The sequence below is a fragment of the Prionailurus bengalensis genome, chromosome E1, assembly GCF_016509475.1.
Source record: "Prionailurus bengalensis isolate Pbe53 chromosome E1, Fcat_Pben_1.1_paternal_pri, whole genome shotgun sequence".
Taxonomy (NCBI): Eukaryota; Metazoa; Chordata; class Mammalia; order Carnivora; family Felidae; genus Prionailurus; species Prionailurus bengalensis.
In genome coordinates this window covers 2,904,788-2,930,164 of record NC_057347.1, presented here as the reverse complement: position 1 = coordinate 2,930,164, position 25,377 = coordinate 2,904,788, and the positions used below count along the sequence as shown (strand labels likewise).

The 25,377-nt window shown below is 54.6% G+C and overlaps 1 protein-coding gene and 3 non-coding genes across 4 annotated transcripts; all 4 read left to right on the top strand.

Moving 5' to 3' along the window:
• Nucleotides 1-912: 912 nt before the first annotated feature.
• CTC1 (CST telomere replication complex component 1) lies at nt 913-20,700 on the top strand. The gene is given in 24 exon segments (XM_043583061.1): nt 913-1,034; nt 5,113-5,276; nt 9,595-9,631; nt 9,633-9,833; nt 9,983-10,194; nt 10,525-10,669; nt 13,287-13,571; nt 13,672-13,800; nt 14,321-14,553; nt 14,676-14,853; nt 14,942-15,142; nt 15,647-15,773; nt 16,364-16,478; nt 16,619-16,946; nt 17,045-17,134; nt 17,379-17,572; nt 17,949-18,037; nt 18,130-18,304; nt 18,574-18,651; nt 19,075-19,219; nt 19,310-19,374; nt 19,627-19,792; nt 19,940-20,066; nt 20,222-20,700. Coding segments are annotated over 24 exon segments (3,657 nt in total). The 5' UTR covers nt 913-1,001; the 3' UTR covers nt 20,362-20,700.
• Nucleotides 20,701-21,419: 719 nt separating this feature from the next.
• TRNAI-AAU lies at nt 21,420-21,493 on the top strand. Its single transcript has one exon. It is a non-coding gene; the product is annotated as a tRNA-Ile (tRNA).
• Nucleotides 21,494-21,888: 395 nt separating this feature from the next.
• TRNAS-AGA lies at nt 21,889-21,970 on the top strand. Its single transcript has one exon. It is a non-coding gene; the product is annotated as a tRNA-Ser (tRNA).
• A 304-nt stretch (nt 21,971-22,274) lies between these two features.
• On the top strand, nt 22,275-22,348 carry TRNAT-AGU. Its single transcript has one exon. It is a non-coding gene; the product is annotated as a tRNA-Thr (tRNA).
• The last annotated feature ends 3,029 nt before the right edge of the window (nt 22,349-25,377 follow it).

Genomic DNA, 25,377 nt, shown 5'->3' with positions numbered 1-25,377 from the left:
ATTACCGTATTGTTGACTATATTCTCTATGCTGTGACTCATCCCTGTGACTTATAACTGGAAGTTTGTACCCCTTAACTTCTCTCGCATATTCCCCCAACCTCCTCACTTTACCTTTCTAATCTCCTGTCTTCCCCTCCCAGTGCCTGGTGCATAGTGGCCTGAATTCTGTTCACTCACTGCCTCCTAAGCCAGGGAATGCTTGGTTGGTTGACTGCGGTAGAAAGAGCAAAACGCTTTCATTAGTTGAGCCACAAATATTTACCCAGTTCATATGCATATATATTTCAAAGAAAGACATGGTTTAAAGTTTTATGTAAGTAATCTCTGCCCAGGGAGTGCCTGGATGGCTCCGTGGGTTAAGCCGCTGACTCTTGGTTTCAGCTCAGGTCATGATCTCAGTTTGAATTTGAGCTCTGTGCTGACAGCTCGGAGCCTGCTTGGCACTCTCCCTCTCTCCCCTCCTCTCTCTCTCAATCTGTCTCAAAAATAAACTTAAAAAATAAAAGAGTCGTATGCTTTTCCGACTGAGCCAGCCAGACGCCCCCAGCTCTTATTAGCAACGATCACTGTTCTAGGCACCAGGATACACGGAAAAACAGAATAAGTAGGATAAAGCTTCTAGGTGCAGCATAGCGGAGAAACAATTACAACAGTGAGCCAAGGCCGTCACGTAAGTATGAATGATGTGCTCAGGCTGCACTAAAGAGACAGCTCTCTCTGGTTGGTAAGATCAGGGAGATCGAAAGATGCTTACGAGCGACCAACCAGGCGGGCTGCGTTAGAGCACCTGCGCTAGAGCCCGTTCCGGGGGAGGCCAGACAGGAAGTCACGGGCGAGCACTTGGGGGGGCACCAGAGTCACCGCGGCTGCGCAGGGACACCCGGAGCCGGAGGCGGAGCCGCGGCCGCGCCCACCGATGACGTCACGGAGCGGCCTTCCCGAGAGCCCTCGCGTGACGGCCGTTCGCGGGCTCTCCCTGGGCGTAGCCTCGGGCGCATCATGGAGGCCGCCACGGCTCCGGCTCCCGACTCCGTGAGTGCCGTTCTCCGTCCCTCGTCCCTTTTTCCTCGTGTGCCCGGATTCTCCCCTTTCTCCTGCTGCCTCCACCATGTTTCTTTGCCTCCGTGCCTGCCCCGGCCGCGCCCGGGCGAGGGGGGCCTGGGAGGCTGTCCTTCCTCCCACCGTCGCTGGTTTCTGCGAATGTGTTTGTTTGTTCCCGGGGCGCCAGCTGGGAGCCTCGGACACGTCTCCGCCCACTCTGCAGGCTTCCAGCCGGTGGCGAAGCCGGGAGCGGACTCGTGGAGCCCGGTGGGGCTGAGGGTTCCGGGGGGGGGGGGGAGGCCCCTGACGCAGCTGCAGGGTGAAGGAATAACGACGATCGAGAAAAAACGTCTGAGACCCGAAGCGCACGTAGGGGTTAGCCAGGCAAAAAAAAGCGCTGAAAGAGGTTTCAAGGCGGAGGCAAAGACATGTTCAGAAGCAAGAGATAGAAACAGGTATCTCTGAAAAACTCAAGTTCAGTTGGGTGGTGATGGAGGAGTGAGAGCTGACCGGCTTAGAAGTCTTGCTAAATAGCGACCCTAAACTGAGGATAATCGGGAGTTAGTGGAGGGTTTTAAGCAGAAGAGCGATTGGAGTTTTCCTTTCCTGAGATAGCGGTGTAGAGTACCAGTTAGAAGGCTGTGGTTGAAAAGCAGTGAGAGAGGATGGTGACCCCGACCAAGGCAGCAATGTTGAGGTTCCAGAAGTGAAGACAGTTTAAAAAAAAAAGGAGGTAGAGTCTATCTAAAGGACTTGGGTCTTGTGTAGGGAAAGGAAGGCATTAAAGGAGGACTTGGGGTTTCAGGGTAGAATTATTTGGTTGAGGGTGCAACTTGCCAATTAGTGAAGTTGGAAGAGGAGTGGTTTTTGTTTTTTTTGAAAAGCACAGTGCTGGGATGTGTGGTGCCTGTACGTTGGCGAGGTGGAGAATCGGGTAGGCAGATGGATGTTATTACAGCTTGAGATAGAGCTCAGCTAAATTCGCATCTATGGATGGCTAGTAAAGACATCCAGTGGCTGAGGTCGTTGAGGGAAAAATGTATAGTGTTCTCAGACTTCAGCCTTTATCAGTACTGATCTGGGGAAGCGTATTTACAAGAGAGATTTCTGTGTCCCCCGCTCCTGCCAGGATTCTGATTCAGCATGTGAGATCCATGAATTCACATTTTTAATAAAACTTAGGTGATTCTGGGGCACCTGGTTCGTTCAGTTGGTTAAGCGTCCCACTTCGGCTCAGGTCATGATGTCGCGGTTGCATGAGTTCGAGCCCCGCGTCGGGCTCTGTGCTGATAGCTCAGAACATTAAAAAACAAAAAGAAACTTGGGTGATTCCGAGGCAGTGGCGCCACTTTGAAAAACAGTAGTATATGCAATGCCAAGTAGTATATTCAGTGCCAAGTAGTGGACAGGCCCTCAGGAGCTAGAAAAGAAGACAGAAAATATGAGAGCCTGGGTGAGGCTCTCCTTACGTTGGTGAGGCAGTGCTGAATGATGGCATGGGCCAATTAAAAAAAATTTTTTTCCAGTGTTTATTTTTGAGAGAAAGAGACACAGAGCATGAGTGGGTGAGGGGCAGAGAGAGGGAGACACAGAATCCGAAGCAGGCTCCAGGCTCCGAGCTGTCAGCACAGAGCTTGACACGGGGCTGGAACCCACTGACCATGACCTGAGTGAAGTCGGGTGCTTAACTGAGCCATCCAGGTGCCCCTCCAATTTTTTTTAAAGACCTTATTTAGGGGCACCTGGGTGGCTCAGTCGGTTAAGCATCCGACTTCGGCTCAGGTCATGGTCTCGCGGTCTGTGGGTTCGAGCCCCGCATCAGGCTCTGTGCTGACTGCTCAGAGCCTGGAGCCTGTTTCAGATTCTGTGTCTCCCTCTCTCTCTGACTCTCCCCCGTTCATCCTCTGTCTCTCTCTGTCTCAAAAATAAATAAACGTTAAAAAAAAAATTTAAAAAAAAGACCTTATTTATTTTGAAATTTTTAAAATGCTTATTTATTCTTGAGAGAGATAGAGACCGCGTGAGTGGGGGAGGGGCAGAGAGAGAGGGAGACACAGAATCGGAAATAGGCTCCAGGCTCTGAGCCATCAGCCCAGAGCCCGATGTGGGGCTCGAACCCACAGACCGCGAGATCGTGACCTGAGCTGATGTCGGATGCTTAACCGACTGAGCCACCCAGGTGCCCCCTTACATTTTATTTTAAAGAGAGAGAATCCCAAGCATGCTCCGTACTGTCAGCGCGGAGCCTGACGCTGGACTCAATCCCACAACCCTGGGATCATGACTTGAGCCAAAATGAAGAGTCAGACGCTCAACCAGCTGAGTCACCCAGGCGCCCCTAGGTGCCCCAATTTTGATATCCGTGGCCATGAGTGACAGTGTTTAGCGAAGGTGGAGTGAAGGTGAGGTTTAGTGGTAGGGCTGTTTACAAGAACACTGAAGTCACTAGAACGTGAAGACTGGTTTCTCAGGCTGCTAAAGATTGACTGAATGTGGAGGATTGACCAGAAGGTTAATAGAAGAGCGCTGGAGGAACAAGGGATCGAGCTGTGATGGTTTAGAATTATCACTGGGGATTGGAATAAAGGTCCTGCCCCTCAGTACTGTTGAACTCTGTCAGAATTTTAAAACGAAGGAAACCAGCGTTGGAAGTAGGCCAAACTGGTCCCCTTTTCTCGAGCTTTCTATGACAGACAACTGTGTCCAGAATGTGTGGTAGGTATGTAAAGTGGTTCGTGTGCTCCTTAGGAAGCCTACATCTGAGCTGAAAAGACAGAGCAGAAAACAAATCCAGTGGGATTATATCTTAACGTTGATTTAGCTTATGGGAACTCTCGTGTATATACTTGACTGAAAAAAAATAAATGCTTAAAAATTAGGAGCGCTTGATGGCTCAGTTGGTTTAGCATCCGACTTTGGCTCAGGTCATGATCTCACAGCTTGTGAGTTTGAGCCCCACGTCGGGCTCTGTGCTGACAGCTCAAAGACTGGAGCCTCCTTCTGATTCTGTGTCTCCCTCGCTCTCTGCCCCTCCCCTGCTCATGCTCTGTCTCTGTCTCTCTCCCTGAAAAATAAATATTAAAAAAATTTTTTAAATTATATTGTGTCCTGGGGCGCCTGGGTGGCTCAGTCGGTTGAGCGTCTGACTTCGGCTCAGGTCATGATCTCGCGGTCCATGAGTTCAAGCCCCGCGTCGGGCTCTGTGCTGACAGCTCAGAGCCTGGAGCCTGTTTCGGATTCTGTGTCTCCCTCTCTCTCTGACCCTCCCCCGTTCATGCTCTGTCTCTCTCTGTCTCAAAAATAGATAAACATTAAAAAAAAAAAAATTACAAAAAATAAATAAATTATATTGTGTCCTTTTTATATACTGCTTATAATGCAGTATGTTTAAATATACTTGTTACCGTATGATACCGTGTCATTTTTTTTTTTTTTTAATGTTTACCCTTGAGAGACACAGAGACAGAGTGGGGAGGGGCAGAGAGAGAGGGAGACAGAATCTGAAGCAGGCTCCAGGCTCCAAGCTGTCAGCACAGAGCCCGACTCAGAGCTTGAACTCCCGAATCTCGAGATCATGACCTGAGCCGAGGTGGGACGCTTAACTGACTGAGCCACCCAGGCGCCCTGCCCCGCCTTGTCATATTCTTTATGAGCAACAGAAAGGATTTTTTTCAAGGGTGATTTTGAGTATTTCTCAGCTTGCTGGCTTTAGAACCAGACCCCACGTAAGATGGGATACCACTATATTGTACCTGGTGATCATGGATCTTAGACGTATGTCCAAGGTGTTGGGGGAGACCCACGGGGGTGTCACAGAGCAGTGTAAGGCCACCTGCATAGCTCCAGCGGGGCAATTGGTTATTACACGGCACCTACAGGAGAAGGAGGTCAGACCTGAGGTGTGACTGAATTACGTCACGCCTAAGGTTTCTTCTAATGGCTCAACTCTGTGGCTTGTCTTCTTTATTTACGTGCCCTCTTAATTTCTCTTTTTATTACTTTATTCCCCAAATTTCATTGGTGGGCAGGTTGCTTAGGAAGATGTTTTAACTAGATTCACTTTCCTCAGGAGCAGGCCTGGCTTGAGGCTGCCCGGACCTTCATCCAAGAGACCCTGTGTCCAGCTGGCACGGAGCCCGATGTCCAGTTGACTCAGTTGGTAATTGACTGTGTGAAGACCATCTGGTTGTCCCAGGGAAAGAACCAGGGTTTTCCCCTGCCCCTCAGCTACAGGTAAGGAGAGGCGGGCTCTCTAAGAGAGGAAGTTAACTTTGGGACTGAAACGGAATGACCTGTAGTTAAGGGGAAAATGACAAGCCTGAGGGGAAGCGGTGCTACGGGGAGGAAAAGGTCTATGGAGCCCCTTCTGCTGGGTTCCTCCAGCCTCCATTACGCTGCTTTCCTTACCCGTGGTTCTCCTTAATTGACTGATGTCAGGGGACATCAGTCTTGTTAGGGACAAGGAGAAGAGGGAGGAAGACGGAAAGACAGAAAATTTGGAAAAAGGACCCCCAAGGTGGAGAGGTTGATACTCTTTTGTGTATTAGGAAACTAAGGTATGGAGCATTAAGACGTCAGCAAGTGCAGATTAGTTGTGTTTGAAACTGGAGTTTAAAGTCTTCTGAAGGTATTTAGTTTTTGGGTTTTTTTTTTTACAACGCTTGTGTTTCTTAAACTGTTCAAGGCAGTGTTAATAAGTTACCACAAGAAAAGGGTTCGTTCCATGGCTAAATGAGTTTAAGAGACACTGAACATGTGATAACCTTCTCTGGGAAAGTCACAAGGCTCATTAACGTTTTAAAGGCTCTGAAAGGCCTGTGAAAAGAAATTCAATTACTTCCTCACGGAAGGAACCACTATCTCAAATATGGGGTGTGTTAATTCCTGTGTTTTTATTTCTATATAAACGTATACACGTTCTACATATATGTACGTCTGTATATTTTCTCAGGTCTATTTTAGAGACAGCGTGTGCGTGCACACTCATGTGCAGGGTAGGGGCAGAGAGGGAGAGGGAGACAGAGGATCTGAAGCTGGCTCCATGCTGCCAGCACAGAGCCCGTTGTGGGGCTTGAACCTACGAACCGTGAGCTCATGACCTGAGCTGAAGTCAGACGCTCAATCTACCGAGCCACCCAGTATGTTTTTATTGCACATGTGTCTGTCCCTAAGCAGTATACTGTAGAGTTTTGCATACTTCTTGCTTTTATATAAATGGCACCATACCTTATATATCCTCTGCAGTTTGCTTTTTGTGCCTCGTGCTCGTGAGACTCACTCCTAATGATGGCTCTAGCTCATCTCTTTTACTGCTGCATGGTATTCTGTTATGATGTGAATATATGTATCACTGTTTGTCCTCTAAAAAATAAAAAAAGGTGCAGATCTGTTTAGCTTTGTTTAATTAGGCATCTCCCAAACTTACTCGAGCGGAGGATACTTTTTCCCTGGGCTGACCCTGCTTATGGCCGTTTGACGTCACTCGGCCCTGTGCTCCGTCTCCGCAAAGGCGAGGGATCTTTGGTGAGAAGACAGCTTAACTGTACTCTGTTATCCGAAACGTCATTTTCAGAATTCTGAATTGTTTTCTCAGCCGTGGATTTGTTATAAGCCGATGGTAGCTACGCGTGCTGGCCCGCCAGAATGTAAATCAATGCACTGCTTCCTTCGTTGAGAAGGTGCTGCGTGTGGAAGGCCTCCGAGGAAGCAGTGCGCTTGCTGCATCGTACAGTCGGTACTCCTGCTCACCTTTTGAAAACCTTCACGTTTGCCGTGTTGGCTCCAGTTCTTTGTTATTTTTATTTTTTCAAGTTTGTTTATTCTGAGAGCGTGAGAGACAATGAGCAGGAGAGGGGCGGAGAGAGACGGAGAGAGAGAATCTCAAGCAGGCTCCACGCTGTCATTGCAGAGCGTGATCCGGGGCTCGAACTCACGAACCCCGAGATCATGATCTGAGCCACCCGGGCGCCCCTCAGTTCTTCTTTACGAGCAGTGAAGCGTGACAGGTTCGGTGGAGTCTCCTGAGCGCTCTACCCTGATCCGGCTCCCTGCCCTTCTCCGGCAGCACCCGCTGTCCTGAAGGGGAGTGCAGGCTCCGCGGGTGTGCACACAGTGGCCTCGCTAGCCGTTTGCACGTTGCTTTCCCGTGAGTGGAGTCGTACCAGCGGATACACGCAGCGGTATACGTCTACATCCGGAACCTTTTCCAAACCTGGGGTTTGTTTAAAAAAATGGGGTTTTTTTGCCTCTTTGATGGGTATGAAATGATGTCTTATTTGAATCCCAAAGTAATTTCTCAGGACACGCTTGCCTGGGGGCACTTTTCTTCCCGTGTAACTCTTCTCATCCTAATCCACGGGCCTCCGGTTTCCCATCTTTTCCTACAGTTCTCGTCCACGTCCGTAACTATTAAGGTTAAATACGTTGTTGATGTAAACACAGGATGAAGTCTCAGGAGAAAACTGTCCTGCTAACATGGGAAGGGCCCTGGGACAGAGAACTACTTACCGATTAGTCCTAGTAGAGGAGGTTGTGCAGCCTCTGGCAGTGGCGTAGAGTCTCCCGCAGGTGAGCTGAGTATGCGCCTCGTGGCCTCTGTGATCAGTCTAAGACGAAAGAGATCCGAATCTCTCCAGATTCTGGCGTTGCTAGAACAACGGAGAAGCGGGAAGCCAGGAATTGTTAGGAAAGTTGGAAGCTTTTTGAAGTTTCTTGTTGTTTTCAAGATAAACGGAAAATCGATGGCAGGTTACGTAGAAGTGAGTCTGTAAAGAACGGTGGGTGGGGATCAAACAGGAATTGTTTGACAGGTTCAAAGATTTTAATCATCTTTTTCCTTTCTCCTTGGTCACGTGCCTGCAGTGTGCCAGGCAGTATGTTAAGCAGTGAAAGTTGGAGAGCAGTGACAGATGCAAGGATTTGAGGTTCTCACCTTCAGTTTCCTGACCTAGACCCTGAAGAGTCTGGGGAGAGTGACCCCTGTCCTTACTGTTTTCTGTCCTGAAGGTGTCTCCACTTGCTTTGTCCCGGGCCGTTAGAGCAGTAGAGAAACAGGAAAAGAACATGGGCTTTTGAGCGAGGCACCACCCTTGGCTTTGCCACCTACACCCCTGGGTTCCTGACTTCTCAAAGTCTCCTCGCTGGTAGTGTTTACGTGATTTGGGGTGAAGCTTCAGTGAATCACTGAGCGGGAACGGGCCCAGTATCGTGTGTACGTAACAGGGACTCGACACATACTAGTTACCATCTTTGCCTTTTATGCTGTGCACATCCGTGTGGGAGAGAAGGAAGCAGGTGTGGAAGGGGAGTGGGCCGTCTAGGACAGCGTTCCCCGCTGTTGGTACCCACACGGGGGTCATGTTCGTGATCCAGAGGAGGGTGAGTTACGACGTTCTGTATCTTTATCCTTTCTCTTCTTTCTGCTCAGAAGATGGTGAGCATGCCAGTGTGTGCAGTCACGGGATTACAGGTGTGAATCTGTCCCGACCGTGATAAGTTCGCCTGTTACCACGTTATCCACGCTCCGCCTCGTCATGGATAGTGGTGGGCGGTGTTGCAGCACTTGCCTTGGGAACGGCTGATCCTAAGCATCTTCTGAGATCGGGGAGCTCTTGAAAGCGACTCCCGTCTCAGCCTCTGCTTCCCCGCCAGTCGAGAGTTCTGTGATCTCCCAGACCAGGAAGGAAGCCTGGCCGGGGCCACTGAGGTCGAGCCGTCAGGCACAGGCCGTCAGGCACAGGCCGTGGCGGCTGCACTGGAGTTCTCTGTGGAGCTAAGAGCCCAGACGCCACCAGGGGAGCTGAGTGTGGCCATTGTTATCCCCACACTCCTGCCCTCGGGCTGTTCTTTTACTCCTTTGTGTTTCTGGGTCCCCTGTAGCTCCGTCTTGTTCAAAATGTCACTCAGCACCGACTTTCTTCCTGCCTGCCTTACTACCTAGTCTTTGGGCCTAGACCCCATCCTCATGTCCTTAGGCTTTTAGCCCTAAGGCTTTTTTGTTGTTTGTTTTTAATGTTTATTTTTGAGACAGAGAAAGACCGAGCCTGAGCAGGGGTGGGGCGAGAGAGAGAGGGAGACACAGAATCCGAAGCAGGCTCCAGGCTCTGTCTGAGCTGTCTGCACAGGGCCCGACATGGGGCTCAAACTCATGAACTGTGAGATCATGACCTGAACTGAAATCAGATGCTTAATGGACTGAGCCGCCCAAGTGCCCCTTGGTTGTTTTTAATTTTAGAGAGAGAGTGAGTGAGCTGAGGAGAGGAGTAGAGGGAGGGAGAGAGAATCCTAAGCAGACTCCATGCTCAACACGGAGCCTGACTCAGGGCTCGATCCCACAACCCCAGGATCACGACCTGAGCCGAAATCAAAAATCCGATGCTCAATCGACTGAGCGTCCCCGCCCTTGGGGCCTTTGCCCTTGAGTCAAACTCCTCTCTTCGTCCATGTTTTCTGTTGACTTTTCTTTGGGAACTTGGGGGATTTGTTGGGGTTAAGGATAATTTTCTAGGCTTGGATATGGCTTTGCAGGACCTCTGCTCCCTTCCCTCTGCAGCTTTGTCTCAGTACAGGACCTCAAGACCCACCAAAAACCTCCCATGCTGCAGCCACCTGTCCTGGAGCAGTAATGCATACCAGGCTTGGGCCCAAGAGGCTGGACCAAGTGGGACTCCCCTACCCCGGGAGCGGCTGTTACTCTTAGGGACACTAACAGACCTGTCAGGGGACTTGGAACAAGAGTGCAGGAAAGGAGACCTCTATGTGAAAGATAACACTGGTGTCCTGGGCTGTGAGGTGAGTAGGAAGGTGAAGGTCGGATGCTCAGATCCTAACAAGAATGGTATCTAGGGAGCGAGGAAATTAAGTCTCTGAGGGAAGAAAGGTGGAGAAGGGTGGATGGGACGCTAGGATCCTGGCTAACCCTTGCTCTTGGTTTTTTCTAGCTCATAGATCTGGACCTTTCTTGGTTGGGCCATCTCTTTCTGTTCCCCAGTTGGAGCTACCTCCCTCCTCCCAGGTGGAGTTCTTCAGGGGAAGGACACTTGGAGCTCTTGAGTGCTCCGGTGCCAGTGCTCCCCCTGACCAGCAGTCCGAGCTCCCTCAGCCCTCTCTCTGTTCTCTATCCAGAGACCGCTTCCCGCCTGCTCAGGCACAGGTAGTCCTTCCCTGTCGGGGGGAGGACAGAGCGCCATGCAGCTGGGAGGAGGGGGTGGGCTGGTGGGAGGAGGGGAGAAAGGTTCTGGGAGCAGGACGGGTGGAGTGTTCCAGATGAGGGGGGCGATGGGGCCTCTCTGGGTATCAGGAGTGGGTGTCTTCAAGTGAAGTTTGCCTCATCTAAGGTCAGGAAGAGTTTGAAGGGAGTCTTGGGAATGATCGCTTTGGCAATTTTAAATCACCACTAGGTTATTTATGGCGGAAGGGAAGGCATCTACAGGGAAAAAGAAATGGAAAGGACTTCTCCCTCTCCTCTTTCTTCCTTCTTTAGAGGCAAGCTCAGAGGCGTGCAGCCAAACCTGGCCGGGAAGCTGGTTCGCGTGAGCGCTCTGGTGAGGAGTCAGAAGAAAGCTCACTTTGTCCTGTCTCTTGGTGGATCCTCGCCAGCTGGCAGCCTCGTGTCCGTCGTCGTGCAGGTGAGGACTGGGGTCCGTTCGGGCTGTGGAGTCGCGGAGGGGCCGTCAGGGCTCTTTGCAGGAGAGAGAGCAGTAGGAGAGGAAGGCAACTCGGGGAGCAGTTTTCTGGGACAGCGTTGTTGAAGGAGGAGTCCAGGGAACATCATTCCGACGCACAGGAAGCAGGGGGCAGACTTTTCTGCTGTGTAGTTCGTCTGAGTGGATGACTTGTGTACCGTGGGTGACTCTTTCAGACCTGCCAGAATCGCTTGTTTTTCCCCTGCATTAGAAAATGATATGCTTTAGCACTGTAAAGACATCAAATATGTGCGTTTTTTTTTTTTTTTCCTTTTTTTAAGAGAGACCGAGCACGAGTGGGGAAGAGGGGCAGGGGAGAGGGAGAAAAGAGTCTTAAGCAGGTTCCATACTCAGCACAGAGCCCAGCCTGGGGCTTGATCCCACGATCCTGGGATCACGACCTGAGCTGAAATCAAGAGCCAGACACTCGACCGACCGAGCCATCCAGGCGCTCCAAGTATGTGTGCTTCCTGAAATTTTTTTTGCAGTGTGCACTTTTTTGAAAACTTGGTACTTAATTTCTTATGACTCACATGATTATCTGAATAATGTTTCAAAAGCATTCGAAACGATTAAAGGCTAAAAAGACTCTCTTCTGTGCATGTCAGGAAAGGCAGTTCTGAAACGGGGTAGCGCGGTCAGAATTCTCGTGTCCGTATGTGTCATGAGCTTAAGTGGCAGTTATTAGTGTGTTCAAGGAACCTGCAACGACTAAAACTAAAACCGCTTAGAGGCCGCCTAAATTTCTGGTCTGGTCTTTCCTCCTGGGTTATGGAGGAGCCTCTGTATTTTCTTTACATTAGACTGTTTCCCGTCCCCTAGAGACCACGGGAAATGCCGTTCAGGGCAGAGTTGGCCTGAACAGGGGAGGAGTGATCTTGCTATATTTATAGGCTGAGGAGGAGACATATTGGAGACGTACTGTCACCCTAGATGACCCCAGGGAATCTCTTCTGTGATGGAGGAGCTGAGATCATCTCTTGAAAATGAAGGACTGGACTCTGAAAAGAGAAGAAAAGGTTCAGGGTCCCCGCTGTTGCTAGGTATCTGGGGACACGAGGCTGCCGAACAGCGGCCCCGCCGGAGAGTGTTTGGCACTGGGGTAACGGGGGCCCGACTTCCTCAAGTGGGGCTTTTGCCTTAGAAGAGGAGTTGAGGAAACAGAGCAGTGCTGGTGTGCTGCTGGTAGGCTCGGGGCGAAGGGAGGCCGACAGGGCAGGGCTCGGGGTCCGCGTTCGGATCCTGGCACTCACACAGAGGAAAGAAGTGCTCGGCGTCTTGAGTGAAGGCGGAGGGGCTGCGGATTGGCTGTCCTGGTGAGAGGTGGAAGGAAGTCTGTGGAGCAGAGGGCAGTGGGGGAGAAGCAGAGGCACCCGTCTGTGCAGTCAAACCGCTCTTAACTACTCGTCCTGCACAAGCCATAAGCTTAGGTGAGGTCTTAGCGACGAGGCGTCAATACCTCGCGTCCACGGTCCGGTCGGTGGCCTCTGGTCGGTGGTCTCACCCAGTTGCAGAGTAGAGATGGAGGTCTGTGAGCTGGGGCACAGGAGACCGGGGGGTTCAGGTGTCCCGAGTAGGCAGAGGGTTTCAAAGCTCCTGCGAATGGCTGTGTGTTCTCTCGGCCCTAGAAGGTTGTTGCATTTGAGAACCGTCTGTCTTCCCCTGGTGCGTGAGTTTCAACAACCACACTGCTCCAGTCCATGGGATACCCTGCTCTCCGAGGCTTATTTTCTTTTTGTACTTCTGATGTCTCTCATTTTCCTATAAAATGAAGTTTTCAGCTTGTCATTTCTGGGTTTTTTCTCTCCTCTTGGCTCTCCCATCTTGTGTCCTGAGACTCCCAGGAGCGATCCTTCTCCATCTTGGCCCATGTTCTCACTGCCTTGCTTGTCCTGAGTTTCGGACGTCTTTATGTTGCTTCCTGCGCGAATCCCCCTTCTCTCTCCTCTCCGCTTTGACAAAGCAGAGACATCCTTCGGGACCCTGGGCAGGGGCCAGCTTCTTTCACTGAGTCTTCCTGATCATTCCAACCCATGGTCACCTCTCTCTTTCCCCAGAACCTTGCGGAATGTGTGTGGTTTTTGACACTTGATCGCATATGGCCCCGTATCATTACTTGAATTTGTGTCTGCGTTCCCCAGTGGTTTAAAGTATGTTGGGAAAGAGGGTTCAATCTATTGTATTTCCCTTAACATCTTTTCCAACACTGAATACGTATGTGCTCCGTACGTGTGGGTTAAGTAAATGAGAGTCATCTGTACGTTACAAGGTGGGATGGGGAAAGGCAAAAGCTGTAATTTTGGGATGGGATGTTTCCCTGTTTGGGTGGGATGGTTTGTATCTTCAGGGAGGGATTGGGAAACATGTGGCATCTTCTGTGAGAGGGAAGAGATCCAGAAGGTTAAGAGTTAACTGGCAGACAGGGCCGCTGAAGACGCAGAACAGAATTCACGAGGAGCAGGTCTTGGAAGTCAAGTCATGATGGAAAGAGACTCTGGCAGAGGGGCAGTGTCGTGGGAAGCGTCTCATGTACCGTGTTGCCTGCCCCTGCACGAGCCAGATCCCTGCCCAGCTGGTGTGGCACCGAGCCCTCTGGCCTGGTAGGTCCTATGTGCTGACAGCCTTGCGAGTGGTCAGGATCCGCGGCCACTGTTACCGCGTTTGGACGACCAGTCCCTCCTCCCATCTGCTGCCCCTGCGACCGGAGTGCGTGCGGGAGCTGGAGCTGGAGCTGGATGGACCCCTCTTGGAGGCTGACCCCCCGCCACTCCCCGCGCCCAGCAGCTCCCAGGACGGGGACAGGGAAGCAGCTCTTGTCCGGAACTCTACGCTCTTGTCATACACGGTGAGCGCGAAGGAGAGATCCGAGAGTTCGGGGGGCGGGAAAGGCGGGTCTCCAAGGAGGGAGGAAATCGCGACCGACGGGACCTTTGGCGTGTTGGCAGGGAAAGGTCACTGGCGTGCTGAGTCAGCCGGCCGGCCTCTACGAGATGGACGGGCAGCTGGCGCTCTGCCTCGCCTACCAGCAGTTCCACAGCCTCAGGAAGGTGGTGCGGCCGGGAGTCTCCCTGGAGGTAGGTGAGGGGTCGGCTCAGAGGTCCTCTCGGCAACTCCCCCTGCCTTTACGGACTGGCCTTTTTGTTTTGTTTTGTTTTTTGCACTAGCAGCAGGGTATAGGAACGTCTACAGCAAAAATATAGAAAGAGACTGTGTGTTGGAGGGTGGGGTTGGCAGACTTGTGCCAAGAACAGTTTGGGCTCAGGTCAGGAAGGGCCTTCGAATAGAGGAGGTGATGCTGGGACCGAACGACACGCGTGGGGCCAGGACGGTCTCAGGCAGCTGCTGAGTGGTGGCCCAGCACCCGCCAGGGGCCTCCCGGCCGCCGAAAAGCAGAGTAGAGCTCGTGGGAGGTGAGGGCTCTCCGCAGGGGAGGGTTTGTGACGGGGCGAGGCGCAGGGGGCCTGGAAGGAGGTGCCGGTGCGGGAGAAGTCACGTTTCCCCCGGAGGACGGGCTGGGTGACCGCGGTGACTCTGCCGGGCTCGTTCAGTTGAGGGCTTCCCCTCTGCTTCTTCACGTGTCCTGCTTTCCTCCAGCTCCAGGACGTTCACCTGCTGCAGTCCGTGGGCGGGGGGACGAGGAGGCCAGTGCTGGCCCCCTGCCTCCACGGCGCCGTCCTGCTCCGGGGCTTCTCTTGCCAGAAGCCTGAGACTCAGTCGTTCCTCCAGGCCCAGGGGGCCTCCCTGTATGAGCAGCTGGTGTGGGAACGCCAGCTAGGACTGCCCCTGTACCTGTGGGCCACCAAGGCACTGGAGGAGCTGGCCTGCAAGTGAGGACAGGGGTCTGGGCTGGGGGCCGGGGGGGTAGGACGCCTCCTGGGAAAGGGGAGCAGGGGCGTGGAAGAGGCGCCTCTGCCTTTGGGGGACACGACCGCCTCTCCTCCTGGCCAAGGCTGTGTCCCCACGTGCTGAGACACCACCAGCTCCTGCAGCACTCCTGTCCCGGGAACCCCAGCCCGGGGCTGCAGCTTCTGGCCCCCGTCCTGGACGTTCTAGCTCCGCCGGGCAGCAGCCGTCGCAATGCCCACAAGGAGATCCTCGAAGACCCACATCACTGTCCCCTACAGAAGGTACGGGCGTGTGCGGGGAAGGCGAGGCGGGTGGCAGGGCCAGCGTACCGCGGGGCGCGCGGTGTGACTGCTCTGCTCTCCCTGACAGTACACGCGGCTGCAGACCCCTTGCTCTTTCCCTACTCTGGCCACCCTGAAAGACCAAGGCCGGTGCAGGGCCTGGGCCGCCTTTGACGCTAAGACCCTCCTGCCCCTCCCGGAGGCCTCTCATCTGACCAGCGGCCAGCTCAACCAGCGTCTGTCGTGGTCCTGGCTCTCTCTGCTGCCCTCCACCTTCCACCCGCCCCAGGTAGGTGGGGCGCCAGCAGGGCTCAGGGACCCCTGTTTTTGCCGCCCTCCCTGCCGCCGTCGTCGCCCTTTCTCGTCACTGTGGCCGCACTAGCCTTCTACTTAACCGCCCGTCTCTTGTCGGCCCGATCCGTCCGTTCTCCCTGCGGCAGACGGGAGAGTGGGCTAAAACCTCCCCGGGCTCACAAAGCTCTCTTGCTCTCAATCCTTTTTTGTTTCTGCCGGTGCTCGCGAGATAAACCCGCCCTCCTTCCTGTGTCCCGTGAGGCCCCGTACGGTCTCCTACTTCCAACCTTGATTCGTACGCTTTCTGCCCCGCTCCTGAACGCGTGAACGTGCGTGTGTGTTTTTTTATATCTGTCTTCCCCGCCCGATACGAGCTCTTTGAGGTCAGAAACTGCGTCTTTTCTGTTCACTTTGTAGCTAACATTTGGCGGCGTCTGGAGCATAGTAGATGCTGAGTGTTTGCTAAATACTTGATACCTTGTCTTTCGTCCCCCTGCAGGTTTTAATTGGGCTTCTGGCGGCTTCATCTCACAAAGGCTGCCTGCAGCTTCGGGACAGAAGCGGTTCCCTCCCCTGCCTAATCCTGGCCAAGCACTCTCAGCCCATCAGCGACTCCCGGCTCATAGGTTTGGAGTTCAGAAGTGGCGAGAAGATGGTGGACGGGGAGGGTCTCAGAACAGCAGGGTTGGGGAGGGGGCATCTCCTGGGATTTTCTCGAGATGCTAAGTGGCATATGTTGAACCACAAGTTCGGGGACAAGTCCGGGACACCAGTACTGGCAGAGGACCGGAGCCAAGGTTTTTCTAGCGAGGACTCCAATTCCCAGTGTTCATCTCTCCTACCGTAGCTCCTGATGTGCACGGCAGATGACGCTTCTTAGTTTGGGAGAGTGATGGTCTTCTTTGGACTTGCTGAGATTTATAGACCGGGAAAGTTCCTGTAAAGGGAAGTTTCTTAGACCAAGGGACAGGCCCTGTAGGGATTTGTGAGAAAGTGGAATTGAGGCCGAGGGGGCCGGGGGCAGGCCTGGACACGTGGCCAGGACAGTTTTCTCCCTTGGAGATGGCATCTCAGGAGGGGGGCAGGCCTGGGCCCTCACGTTGTATTAGGGGAGCAACTCGGGCCTGGACTGGGCGGTGAGGCCTGCCGGGTAGTCCCCTCCACTTCCCAGCCCATCACTCTCTCCCCTCGCCAAAAGAGAAAACTTTCTCTCTAGGCTGCTTGGTGCGGACAGAGAAGTTCCAGTTGATCATAGAGAGGAACGTCAGGAGCACCTTCCCTTCTTGTAAGGAGCTGAGCATGGCGGGCTTCATCCAGAAGCAGCAGGCCAGGTCGGCCCTTCCGGGCGGCGGCGATCCCCTGAGCCTCCAAGGGGAAGGGAAGGGCCTGGTGCGGGTGGCGGGCGTCTGGGGCCCACGACACCCAGCGCCTGCACCGCTGAGAAACCTCTCCTCCTTGTCTCTCCCAACAGGGTCTATATCCAGTTCTTCCTGGCTGACGCCCTGATCCTGCCTGTGCCGAGACCCTTGCTTCTCTCAGCCGCCTCCCTCGCACCTTCTCAGACAGAGCCCGCCCTGCCAGAGGGCCCTCCTACAGAACAGAGCCGACTGTTCTTGCTGTCCCACAAGGAGGCACTGATGAAGAGGAACTTCGGTGTCCCCCCAGGAGCTAGTCCAGAGGTGCCCAAGCCCATTCTCAGCTTCTACGTATCAGGGCGCTGGCTTGGGGGCACCCAGAGGAAGGAGGGGACTGCATGGGGCCCACCTGAGCCCGAGGGAGATGAGAGCAAGGATCAGAAGGTAACCTGGACTGTGGGGATCTGGGGCCTGGCATCCCGTGCCCCTAGCTCCTGCCAGAGGCCCCAGTACCTCCCTCCCTCCCTCCCTCCCCCCCCCAGGTTCTCTTAGTCTTCCGTGGCTCCTCCATCCGCTGGTTCGAGTTCTTGCACCCGGGTCGAGTGTACCGACTGGTGGCTCCTGGCCCTCCCGTGAGTGCCCCGCCTTGTCCTTCCTTCACCCTTCCCCGGACGGCTTTTTTGGCTTGGGGTCTGGAGAGCAAGCGGCAGTGCCCGGCTAGTGTCGAGGTCTCCCGGAGGAAAGGCGGAAAGCCTGTCTGAATCTGGACGGCTTCTCTCACCAGGCTCCAGAAGGAAAACAAAATCGCCCCGGTATTTTGTGAGCCTCCCTCTGGAGCAGGACACACTCACCGAGTTGTCTTCCTGTCCCCGGCAGACGCCACTGTTGTTCGCGGAGGGCGGGCCGTCCTGCGTCCCGCAGCGTCCTCTGGAGCTGGCCGGCTGCACGTCCTGCCTCACTGTGCGGGACGAGTGGACCGTGGAACTTGAGAGCAGCCGGGACCTCCCCGCCGCGCCTGACGCCAACAAGCCCCTGCCTGAGACCTCGCTGGCCGACCTGCTCAGTGGCGAGTAAATGTCCGCCAGCTTCGCCGGCCGCTCTGGCCGCTCGCTCTCCTCCCCCCGCGGCTGGGTTGGGTGGACAGCGTTCTCCGCCGTAGCGTGCGTCTCTTGGGAGCGCTTTAGCTCCTAGAGGAATGGCGTCCTCGGAGGTGGAAGTGGTGATTCAGGCCTGGCTTCCCCCCTGGCAAGTTCTTGTTCTGAAAAGATCGTGAGCAGACTTTCTCACAACTAAGGAAAAGCTGTAGCAGTAAAAGGAAATATTAAAAAAAAAATGAAGAAATTGACAAGGAAGGGCCTTTTTAGTGCAAGCAGTGGCTTGTTCTCAAATCTCTTCCCGTTCTCTGCTTTCTTACTCTGCCGTTCCTGTATTTCTGTGACCCGACAGCCACACCAATTCCCTGGTGTCCTTCTCAGCTGAGGTTTTGTCACGCACACTGTGTGAACCGTTTCCGGCCCCTTTCTGGACAAAGCCTGGTAATGATGCCTCCTTTGGGGGGTGAGAAATAGGTTAGCGGGGACTTTGTGGTCCTCGCAGGTGCCACCGACCCTCCCCTCTCCTTCCGTAGGCACCGCTCGGACCTCGAGGGGGTGCGTGAAGCTGACCGTAGCTGTGCGGGTTGCCGACTGTCCGTTCCCCCCTCACCTGGACATCTACATCAAAGACCCACACTTGCCTCCCCCGCTGGGGCTCCTTCCAGGAGCCCGAGTCTACTTTGGCCAGCTGGAGAAAAAGATTTCCAGGTGCGGATCTGTGGGGCTGGCTCTGCCTCCCCTCCCTGCTGACGCGGTTCTCCCGCCGTCCCTTTGACGTGCTGTCCGTGCTGTCCGCGTGCCGTGCGTGCCCTCTCCCCTCGAGGGACGCTCCGGGCCGGTCCTTGCCTCCTTCCTCCCTCTGCTTTGGCGGGGCCGGGGCCAGAGCGCGTCCCTCAGGGGTCTGAGCCTGTGACCCGGTGTCTGTTCTGGTCTCGCTTGGCTTCTTTCCCTCATCGCTCTTCCTCCTCCGCTTGCAGATCCCATAATGTTTACTGTTGCTTCCGGCCATCCACTTACCTGCAGGTCCTGAGCTTCCCCCCGGAGACCAGCATCAGGTCGGTGCCCCAGGCCCCGATCCCCAGACCTCGTGGCCTTGCGTCCGCTTCCTCCATGTGGTCCTGGCTCTGGGAGTTTTGTCCTAACTAGTCTCCAGTGCTCGTGGGGCATGTTGAGTCAGAAGGGTTTGATCTGCCCTGAATAAAAATGCTGAGAATTACTGTTTTACCCAGAAAGATTCAGTGTTCTAAGCCCTTCCAGGCTTTTCAGCCTAAAATGTAGCTGTCTTCCTTGGCTGACACCTTGGGTCAAGCCTGTGCAATGATCAGTGGTCAGAGGTCAGGATGCAAAATGGGCCAGGAGGCTTCCCGGAGACTACAGAAGCCACCGCTGTCCCCGTCTCTGTGCCTGCTCGGTCCTTCCAGACCTCGCTCGCTTTCACCCCTGTGGGCTGTTCTTGACCTCTCTCTCCCTGTCTTCAGTGCTCCCCTGCCCCGCATCTTCCTGGCTGAACTACTGCAGGGGAGCCGGGCCCCGTTCCAGGCCACCGCCTCTTGCCATATCGTTTCTGTCTTCAGCCTTCAGCTCCTGTGGGTTTGTGCTCACTGTACCAGCCTCTGCCCCCAGGTACGGGCGGGGCCAGGCGAGCCGGGCACAGGGTGGCAGGGAGTTGTGATGGGCCCAGGTGGGTTTGTCCAACCTCTGTCCTCACTGCAGGGAAGGTGTGCTCGTCAGGGCTCGACGTGCCCCACACAGACGTCCATAATCCAGGCCAGCGTCAGGTGAGCGCACAAGGTGGGCAACCCATCGCTCCATTGATTTCTTTTCTACGTGGCTTCGTCTGTCTGCTCTCCTGTTGTTAGCACAGTTTCTGGCTTGTGGGAATTGCTTCATAAGTATTTGGGGATGGATGAACTAAAGAAAAATGAGTTAAGACGGGGGGGGGGGCGGGCAGAGAGGTGTGTCGGGTCCCCCCAGGGCACCGGGGTTTGCCGTGGGAGTTCTTGCTTCTCCCCGGCCCCTCCTTCCCCCAGGCTCCTGGTAGAGGACGGCACTGCCGAGGCTTTGGTCACCTGTAAGAATCATCACGTGGCAACGGCTCTAGGGCTCTGTCCCAGTGAGTGGACGTCCCTCCTGGAGTGTGTCCGTGGGCCGGGGAAGGTGGCCTTGCAATTTACAGGTCCTGGAGCCCAAGTGGAGGTGAGACGTGGCCGGGAGGTGGGGGGGCTAGATACCCAGATTCCCAAGGGTTTGGTAGAAAGTTCAAGAATTTGAAAAAAAATTTTTTTCTGGGGAAAAAAAAAGTAAAAAATTGAATTCTACTTAATCCTGAGTCTGCCTTTCTAGTCTTCAGCCAAGATTGATGAACCTTTGGTCCTCTTCCTCCGGACGCTTTGTACCAGCTTTTCTGTCCTCCGTCCTGTTGTGCTTTCCTTTGAGCTTGAGAGGAAATCCTCCATGGTCACCGTGTTGGGTAAGGGAGGAGGGGTGTGTAGACAGATGGGTCCCAGGAGGAAGGGGGAAGAGCGAGCGATTGCTGGGGGCATTTCCAGAACTGGGGGGGGAGACATGGACGGGGACGACAGACCACACGCAGAGGACACACACTTTCCTCTCTTCCCGTTGCAGAACCTCCTCGGCTACAGCGGTTCCAGTGTGGGGAGCTGACTCTCCTGACTCGTGTGAATCCCAGGATCCAGCTGTCCTGCCTTTCCATCCAGGAGCCCAAGCACCCCAGCTCCCTGGGAGCCTTTTCCTTGTCCTGCTAACGGGGACTTCAAGGGTGGCCTGAAAGTCCTTCCCGCGGTGTTGGAGGCCCTGAGGCCCCTGCCCATCTCCTCCCCTCGTCGTCCCCTTACCTGTTCTGTGATCGCACCGGGACCCCAGGTCCCCGAATCCACAAACTGGCTGGCCTCCTACAGTTTTCTGTTCTGGTGCCGGTCTGCCTTGAAATTGTTGAAATGGGCAAATCCTGGCCCTCTTGATACTTCTTTTCTGGTAGGGGTCAAGGCATTGGCCCTGACAGGTGGCCCTGAGCACCTGGGTTCTGCCTTGGTGGGGGGTATTTGTGATAGGCCCTTGGCCTGCAATAAAGCTCTGGTGATGTATCTCACTCTTGCTTTTCTCAGGGTCCCAGGCCTCCTGACCTCCAGGCAGCCAGCCCATCATTTCGGTTCTTGTTTGTTGCTAGTGGCAAAATCGGTTTAGAGAAGAGCTTCTGGTCCAACAAAGATAACCAAAAGTCATGCCTTAAAGGGAAGAAATTGGGGAGTGGAGGGCAGGGTAGACGAGGTGGCTATGATGGTCTCAGCCAGCAAGGTTGGGCCCAGGGAGAAGTCAAGTGCACCAGCCTAGAGGGCTGGGGAGAACACGATGGGTACGGGGGAAGGGGGGTTGCCAAGCACTAGCAGGACACATGAGGAAGCTGGGGTGCCTGTGTTGGGGACACCCCCTCCCCCCCCCCCACCGCCCCACTATCAGGGCTGAGGGTTTCTTATAGGCCAGGCAGATCATTGGTCAAAACCCTGAGACTGGCAGGAATTCTGAAGTCAGAGCCCATCGATTCAGGAGTTGGCAGGAGCAGTAAATTTGAGGGTGATGATGCATCTGGCTGGTGGTCTGGTTCTTTCGTGGGAGCTGCTCCCTACTTGGAGAGCTACAGACACGTCGCCTCTTAGAGGCGTTCAGAGGCGTCCTTAACTGGCCGTTAGGGGTCGCTTCCGGTTCGCATCTGGGAAACTTCGGTCGCGTCGTGGGTCTTCTGGTGGCATTGCCTATATTTGAGTGATGCATATGTAGAGACTTGAGGCACCCTTTTGGCGCAGCTGGCCGGTTAGCTCAGTTGGTTAGAGCGTGGTGCTAATAACGCCAAGGTCGCGGGTTCGATCCCCGTACGGGCCACAGCGGTCTTTTATCTTTTTTTTTTTTTTTTTTTCTCCCCCCTTACCCATCCCTCCTCCCCTCCGCACACTTGCTGTTTACAACCCACAAGTTTCTGCGCGGAACCGATGAGTTTTGATCGCAGACGGCATGGCACCCACCGCCTCTCAAATCGCTAGCACAATGCCAGGCTTGGAAGGGAGGTCCCCGGGCGGAGGGAGCCTTCCCCGGGAGGCGGTGGGGGACAGGGTCAGGTCCCGGCGGAGGAGCCCAGGGAGGCGGGGCGCGGCGGCTCCAAGTTCCCTGCTGGTGTTGTATCCGCGCTCTCTCGGCTCCGAACCCCAACGTTGCTCGGGGCCGTGTCTGCAGGGTTTGTGAACTGAGAAAGGCTAGCACGAGGACTTCCCTCAGACGGTGTAGTCGTGGCCGAGTGGTTAAGGCGATGGACTAGAAATCCATTGGGGTCTCCCCGCGCAGGTTCGAATCCTGCCGACTACGCATGCTTTTGCTTCTCTCCGACGTTCTGGCCGCGTCCCTCTGTGTCCAAGGTCAGAGACCGATCCCGCAGAATCTGGATGTCAGGGATCCTACACTCCCGGGGGTTCCCCGAGCCAGCACTTCTGCCTAGGGTTCATATGTTTGTTTTATTCCTTTCGACCCTGTGGGCATCCCACGGCGAGAGGGCGATGCCGAATCCCGCCGCTCTGCGGAAACTAGTTTTAGAAAAGTCTGAAGGTGCCGCGGCCGCGCTCCGAGCGCTCTATTCCTGTAGTGCAGCTTCGGAAGGAAGCCGGGTGTCTTTGGCGCCGTGGCTTAGTTGGTTAAAGCGCCTGTCTAGTAAACAGGAGATCCTGGGTTCGAATCCCAGCGGTGCCTTTATTTCAGCCCTAGCGGAGGTTTTTAACGTTTTGTCGGTAAATCCATATTCTTTAATGGGTGTATCGGGTGCTTTCTACACCAGGGGAGCAAGGGCTCCAGTTCAGCCCTCGGAGCACCCAGATTTCCCGCTGAAAGGACTTGCCACTCCGGGGACACCACCGCTCCAAAAGCTCGCCCCTCCGACCCGGCCTACGTCTTCCTTTGAGCAGCTGCTGTGGCACCGGCTGTGCGGGTGGGCTAGCCTCGAACCCCGCGAGAGGAGCCCCCACCCCCACCCCCGCCCAGTCTCTACCCCAGGACGCCCCGGGGCGCCTGAGCCGCCTTGTTTGGTGTGGTTCTTCCTTGTATTTTGGGGGGTTGGGGCCTCAAAATTACACATGTACATATGTATTTTTAATACTTTTTTTCATTAGAAAGAATTTGGGGAGGGTGCATATTGTATATGCTGCTCTTTCACGCACAGTTACCTTCATTGGTCTATACTAGCGGAAAGTCAGGGTTAGGAGTTAGCAGAGAAACCGTGCCATCCGCTTTCCTCCAAGAGGGTGCTGACGGGCTGGCACCACGAATGCGGGCAGGGTGAGAGCCGAAGAGCGGTCTTTGCGGGGGGGGGGGGGGGGGGGGGGGAGTGACTCCACAAGGTCAAGCGCGGAAGCCCTGGGGGCGCACTTCTGGAACCCTGAAGCCGATCTCGAAAGGCTGTGGATGGATGAGGCAGGAAGTAGGCGGTTGGCAGGGCCTAAACCTTCCTGGAAGACAGGCAGAAAGATCTCGATACATCGATACAAGCCTTTGGCTCCCGAACCATTCTAAAATGTCTGAGCAGAAGTATGGTCTAGAAGGAATTGCTCTCTGGAGATGACAGGTCTCGATGCCGCACCCCCCAAAGTTCGTGCTAAAACGTGGACCGCATTATGTGCGTCAAGGCACACCCCGTTTTCTCCAAGGGCTCGTGAGAAGGAAGAGGAAATCACAACCCAATGCGCTCAGGGCAGGGACAGGATGCTGTGACAACACGGAGAGAAGGAGCATCTCATGGGGACTAAGAGTAGAGAGTGATCAGGGGAGGCTTTCCGGAGGAGGTGAGCTAAGTCTCGAAGACCAGTGGAAATTTGCCACACGTTCTCTTAAACGACGAGTACTGTATATCAGCCAGTGTTCCAGGTGCTGGAAATACAGCAGGGAACAATAAACACAACGAAAGTGTTTTAAGTATTAAATTAGACAATACACTAGATAGATGCTACATAAAAGAATAACACAAGGGATCAGAGTGTGTGTGTGTGTGTGTGTGTGTGGTGTGTGTGTGTGTGTTGGGAGGGCGGAGACGGTTGGTGATAGAAATGTCAAAGGCTTGCACCAGGGCAGTTGTAGAAGACATGGAAAGGAGGGGTTAAATGCAAGGCATGTTTATGGTCGGTAAATGGTCGGATGTAGAGTCTGAAAAGAGGCAGATATTCAGGATAGAGCCGCAGATCTTTAGCACTTTAGCGAAGTGCTGGGGGCAGAGGTGCAAACAACTCCAATTCACCAAGAATATTTTTTCGCTCTTCCCCACCCAGTCTTTTTCAAGCGACTGTGACTACCCGAAGCCGCAGCTTAGAACTCCATTTCTCCGGGCAAAGCTTTGGCTCCTGTTAAAATCTAAAACACAGCAAATTCAACAGTAATCAGTTTACACCTCAGTTCTTGGATCCTAAAAGTGGGGTCCATGGGTGGGGCTTCAGGGAGTGGGTGAACTCTCTGATGTTGTATGCGTTTTTCTAGGGAAAAGGACCGTGTTCTTTGAGGAATGTAGGGCTCGGCCTCTGCGTAGATTAGGTGTCCTGAGACCAGGTGAGAGAGTGGTAACTAGAGACCTGGGGGAAAGCTGGCGCCCAAGGGGAGGAGAGAGAAATGACGAAAGGGTAAAGGGGAGGCAGATGCCAGAACACCAGCCCCGAGCGCTTCATCCACTTGAAAAGGCCTGGGACGCTGACGGGACAGGATGGGCTGCTCTCTGCTCCCCTTCCCCGCCGCCTGGCCAGGGACACGGGGAAAAGAAAAAAGCCAAGCAGTGAACTGAGGTCTCCTCACCAAAGTGCCTGTGGGCGGGGCATGAGGAAGGGCCCCACAAATCACAGGACTGGGCGATGGAACAAAATGTTTCAGCCCAGAGATGCTCCCAGATCCCGGCTGGAAGAGCAGGGAAGGCAGAGCAGGTGGCGGGCAGCGGACCCCACCAGCTCCTGCGGGGACTCCAGGCAGCCCCCAGGTGAGAGCGTGGTGAGTGTAGTTAGAGCTTAGAGACCCTGAGAGGGGATAGCAGCCGGGGAGACCCTGCGAGGCCCCAAGGCCGGGTGTGCTGGCCTTAGACCACACTCCTGCCGGCGTTTGCCTCCGAGCACCTTTCTGGGGGGTCTTAGACGGCAGGTAGAAGGGTCACCTTCCCGGCCATCCTAGGAGGTAAGCGGACAGCGGAGGGTAGAGGGGAGGGGAGGGGGAGCCTGACTGTGCAGGTGGGAAATCCTGGAGGCAGTGCTGATGGGGCTGTTGGACGGCAGGGACGGCCCTGGTCGTCAGACCTGGCACCTCGCCCCCAATCACGCAGGTTGGAAAGCCTGTCCCCTACCCGGCCCCGCCAGCCATTCATCTCAATGACTCCTCCTCCGTGGGTCTTCTTGGCCCCGGGAATTATTCGCTTGCCTGGGCACCTGCCCTGCTCGTCGCTTCAGGAGGATGGACAGGTGCAGGGACAGATAGAAGAGCAGATGTCCACCTAGGAATCTCAGGGCTCATTCATTGTCCCCAACCAGGCATCTCCACCGCCTATCTTTAAAGCTCTGCGCCAGAGGACTGGGTCCGAGGACGCCGGGAGCAGGCGGCAAGAGTTGAGCCCCCAGGTTATGGAGTGGCACCGAGACAATGACCACAGGGAAGCGGAAACTCGGGTGCTCGAGGTAGTCCCGGAGAGCCGCGCGGCGGTGGGGGGAGGCCGAGACCACTCCCTCCTACTTCCCCGACGTTATTTCCTGGGAGGAGTCGGC